Genomic DNA, 4,723 nt, shown 5'->3' with positions numbered 1-4,723 from the left:
CATGGATCTCAGCTATGCTGAGGACGAGGGAGCAGATCTCCGAGCTGCCGGGCAGCATACACATATTCAACGGTGTTTTGTACCCGTCACCTACGGAACCGTTGCCACCTGCGCAAGGCGCGTCAAGATTCTTCAAACCATCGCCCCAAAAACTACCAGTCTGGTTCGTCGCGGGGAAACGACACCACCCAGTAGGCGTGGGGCGACCTACTGGGGAAGAACTGAGTTCTGTTGAGACTCAGGGAGATAGTGGTAGACAGGGCCCATCCCCGAAGAGCCCCCGCTCTTGAACACAGAACGTATATGCAAGCCGGGTTTGCTGGTCGTGGAGGCGACCGTTACGGGCTTCGAGAAGCCATGGAAGATCCTGATCGTTTTCAGGATGTCGGTTAATTATGCTCGACGCTTCATGATGGAGGGGAGTTAGCTGTATGCAGAGGCGCTGAAAGCGCGGTTGGGTGGCATCGTCGCCGTTCGCCTAGCGACGGGGATGCGTGTCACGGTCCCGAAGGTCCCTGTGGACCTCGGAGTCAAGTTCCTTGGATTTGGTAGCGTGAAACGCTGTCTAAACTCAGATCTGGATGCGAAGCATGACTTCATCCTAGGGATGGCATGGCTGGAACACCATGGACCATGGATTGATTGTAGGTCAAAGACCTTGGGCGCTAGTGTGCGTTTCCTGGTGGAGCTTTGGCGAGTCATAAACCCACCTCTGCTTGGAGACAAAAGTGCTATTGACGAGAGCACCTGACCAAGACGGTCAACGTGCTGGACATTGGAAAATGTCCAAGTTAATAGACACTAACGGTACCGGACAGGAGTCCCGAGCGTGGCTCGCGGGCTGATCGTGGAGTGGCACGTAACCCACTGAGCGCTGCTCAAGTTTCGGAGCAGTCGCTGCCCTCTTACACCAACTTACCTGTCGTTTCTGCCAGTGTCACACCCGAAAACTACAACCTTACGAGTTACATACGCGTCTGACAAAACCTCTTCTTTACAAAGTTTAGCAACTCATATTCAAAAGAGTACTGAAGTGAGCTGATAGATAATAGTGTAAATTGTGCGTACTGTGCAAAGATATCTGTATTGCAGTCTTGTGTATGTATAGCAAACACATAAGACACTCAAGGTGGGTTGTATTTTTGCGATGACAAGTTAACTGACGAATATATGTGCAGTTGTTCATCCTGAAATCGATGCGGCAGGAAAACTTGACTCAATGCAATAGTTTTTATAAGCTTTCAAAAAATCTTTCGAGGTAAGAGGCCTCCTAAAGACGAACATACCAAACGCCGACAAAGTGACTTCACTGGATAGGGTAAATCAACTAAACTCGCAACGTACTTGCAACCCAAGAGCATAAAATCAGCAATGACAGGGCTTCAAGCTCTTCTTTTGACTAATGTTCTGTGAGCATGATTTAATTACAAGCAGTATGTACCGTAAAAACAACTCGAGCGCTGAAGATCCATTTTTTTAGATAGATCGGAACCAAGATCGAGATTTCGCTCTTTGTCAGCTGCATTCAAATGAGCACAGCCACGAAGCCAAGATATGGTTTCGTATCTTGAAACGACCGATGCCGACGATCTTGTCCCCATTCGAATTCTTTACTTCACAAGACTCTACTTTGCCATCCTGGCATTGCTATTGCAGATGGTATACAATCGTGTAGGAATACCACTTGATGAGGAAGGCATTTGCTCACGGTGGAGCACTACTTTTAGCACGCGATGTAATTTGTTTCAGTTCCTACGACTAATCACACTGCGATAAGCTGGTTAGATACATCAGATCCAATCGTAAGTATCGATTTCATCCAATCTTTTCTCACTCATGAGCTATTCTGTTTCAGTTAAACTTATTCGTGAAGATGAGATGAATCAGCAGGTTTCAGCATACTCATCGTATCCAGTGTTCGTTTGTGCATCTGACTGATTGTACTAAGCACTGCAGGCTTTGCAACGGCACTAACATGGATTGTGGCTTGCAAATCAACATTAATAAACATCAAAAACGTTTCGGTAGATGATATCGTGCCAAGATCACGTCCAAGAATTAACATTGGCGCTTTGATTACTTGCTGCAGAATCCCTTGTCGATTTTTCGTGAGTCACCATCCAAAACTAAAGCTTGGACGTAGCGCAATGCCCATGTCAGAAACTCTTCGAACATGCGTGATTCTTTGAGATCCATTTGATGCTCTACCCATGCAGCCCTCTCTTATAAAATATAAATGTATCTTAAAAATTGTCAATTGAACGATATTAAAAGTAGTCACTTTTCAGGGTAAAGACATTGTAAACAGAAATCAATTCTATATAAAAATAGTAATTTAGCCATCAGGTAAAAAAATATTGATCTTGCTTTTAAAATGAAGCACATACACTAGCTAAGCAAAGGACGCCACGACCTCAAGATCCGTTTTTGACACGAGGTGTTTTTTTTGGTATCTTTATCACCTCGAAACCGGTTCTTCCAGTATACAGATCGGCGTATGCATTATACAGTTCCTGATCAGCGTCTGGAATCTCTGAAAAGAGACGTTTAATTTTTTTTTCAAGTTCTGTTTCTCCCAACACCTCCCCTGGTTCATCCACTGAGTTTGGTAGTCGTTTCTTCACGCCCTTTATCAACGATCTGATAGTTTTCATTAACCTCTTATCCCACGTGTTGTAATGGTTATGCAACAACTTCAGGTAGGTGTAGGGATGTAAGTTTTCAGTCAAAAAGACACCAAAACCAGCTTGTTGGTGTAGCAGGCGTGCAAACGTGATTAGTCTGTTTGGTTGCCAGGCACTCTCCAGTAGTCCTAGATCAGGAGAAATAGATGAACCTCGTTCTTCATTTGCTGAATGAGTACCGTCGCGAATCAGTGGCGCTTTCTCGTTTGATGAAGTAACCGATGCTGACAAGTGTACCCGCTGGTTATCCGTAATTCTATCACGACAAGGCCCTAAATAAGCCATCGTGACATTAGATCGGCAGTTAGTCGCCTGAAAAATGCAAGCGTTGGGGTAAGTTTTGTTGTCAAAACCGCACAGGAGCGTAGTCATCATCGCATAGTGCGTGCGTCAGTACACGGCAATGTATTGTGACGTAAAACGGTAGCGTTTTCGTGATGATCATCGACCACAGTGGCACTAGCACAAAATGACGTGACGGTCACGGAAACAAACGTGAAAGTGAGAGAAAGCTTCATGCTCAGCTTTGTTGGAGATTATGGAGTAGGAAGTATAGAAATGAAGACCTCAGGCGAAGATCATGTCAATCTGCGACAGTTTGTTGCTCAACATTAAAACTTTTAGAGATCGTGCTGAATAACCATCTGGATTAGCACCCTGTCATATCTAGATGATGCAGCCTCACTTTGGTTAGGAAAAGAAATAAGTGACCAGCTGCGCGTCAAGATACTCTTTGTACTCTGGATAGAGGCCTCTCTTCGTAACTAAGCCATAAAAATCCCATGTTTGGACTCTTTCTTCTAGATTGGCCAGATGACTAAGAGAAGTAACATATGATCTAGCAGTGTAAAAAACGTAAGTCGAGAAAATTGAGCCTCTTATCAGCTGAAAGGTCGACGATAACAGAGCACAATAGATGGTTGATTCTCCATGCTGACGAATAATGGGTCGAGAAGAGCCATGCCCGCTTCAACTTTTGCAAGGTCTCGGGCTGCGCTATGTCGCAAGTCCAAGCCAGAACAGTAAGTATTGATCCAAGAGGATCTAAAGAAGCTTTCCGCCTCTTTGATACAGCTTCTAGCGGTACCATCGACATGAGGCTGCCCGTGTTTCAAGTAAAGAAAGCTGAAATCAATCAGATGATTATTGATCTTGGTAAGGACGAGTCGAAGTCGATCAATTTAAATGAATTTATTGAACTGTTGACGGATAAAATGGTACGTACACAAAGGGTCTACTTTATGAAGCTAAACTCATTCAAAAACGAATATTTTTGTCTATTTAGAACTCACGAGATCCACGAAGAAATGAAGAAATCCTGAAGAATTTTCAACTTTTTGACGATGATAACACGGGCAAGATGTCGTTTTGAAACTTAAAGCGTGTGTGTACCAAACTAGCGACCGCGAAAGTTTGACGGATGAAGAAATGCATGAGATTATCTATGAAGCAGATCATGATGGAGATGGACTGATTAATAAGGAAGATTTTTTCGCGTTATGAAGAAGCGTAGTGGACGACCTCAGCGACAACGATTGATATTCATGAAATTCTTATGGAAGAAAACATTTTTCAGCAGAATGTAGTCGATAAAAATGTTATTTTCGCAGATGCATCCGTAAATAATAATGGCATCAGCTTATTTACAAACATCGGAGATAGTATTCGGTTGCTTGCGCAACACCATCTGGTACTTAGATCAGCTTTAAGAAACCCATATGTCAGCGATAAAGTTTCTCGTTTTACTTCTACCCTTTGCTTCAAGTTCTTGTCCCAAAACGTCAAAATTGTTGATATAATCGTTTCCGTACACTATAATGAGAACTTTCAATTCATTTAGGATCAAACATTCAGCTATATTTCAGTCCAAATTTCTTCATGTGCTATAAAGTGTAAGATGCACAGTCAAGTGAAGCTTTGGAGACGCTTTCAGGCTAGCTTAGCCGTCGTCCTTGTCCGGAAGTTCCGTTGTACACTCATACAAATTTTAAATGGATTTGTTTATAGTGATTTTAATACAGCAAATAAACCAGTTGCAA

The 4,723-nt window shown here is 43.3% G+C and overlaps 3 protein-coding genes across 3 annotated transcripts; 1 reads left to right on the top strand and 2 right to left on the bottom strand.

The window, feature by feature from the left end:
- Positions 1 to 1,488: 1,488 nt before the first annotated feature.
- Positions 1,489 to 2,221, bottom strand: PHALS_15286 (uncharacterized protein). The gene has a single exon (XM_036407353.1). It carries the CDS (start codon positions 2,063 to 2,065, stop codon positions 1,862 to 1,864), a length of 204 nt encoding a protein of 67 aa, XP_036263062.1. The 5' UTR covers positions 2,066 to 2,221; the 3' UTR covers positions 1,489 to 1,861.
- A 193-nt stretch (positions 2,222 to 2,414) lies between these two features.
- Positions 2,415 to 2,969, bottom strand: PHALS_08168 (uncharacterized protein; the record flags this gene model as incomplete). The annotated part of the gene is made up of 1 exon (XM_024723467.1): positions 2,415 to 2,969. The coding sequence occupies one exon, from the start codon at positions 2,967 to 2,969 to the stop codon at positions 2,415 to 2,417; it is 555 nt and encodes a 184-aa protein (XP_024574441.1).
- A 713-nt stretch (positions 2,970 to 3,682) lies between these two features.
- Positions 3,683 to 4,056, top strand: PHALS_08167 (centrin; the record flags this gene model as incomplete). The annotated part of the gene is made up of 2 exons (XM_024723466.1): positions 3,683 to 3,901; positions 3,970 to 4,056. The coding sequence occupies 2 exons, from the start codon at positions 3,683 to 3,685 to the stop codon at positions 4,054 to 4,056; spliced, it is 306 nt and encodes a 101-aa protein (XP_024574440.1).
- Between the last annotated feature and the right edge of the window lie 667 nt (positions 4,057 to 4,723).

This window comes from Plasmopara halstedii, assembly GCF_900000015.1.
Source record: "Plasmopara halstedii genome assembly, contig: Scaffold_322, whole genome shotgun sequence".
NCBI lineage: Eukaryota > Oomycota > Peronosporomycetes > Peronosporales > Peronosporaceae > Plasmopara > Plasmopara halstedii.
This window is presented reverse-complemented; position numbering and strand designations above follow the sequence as displayed.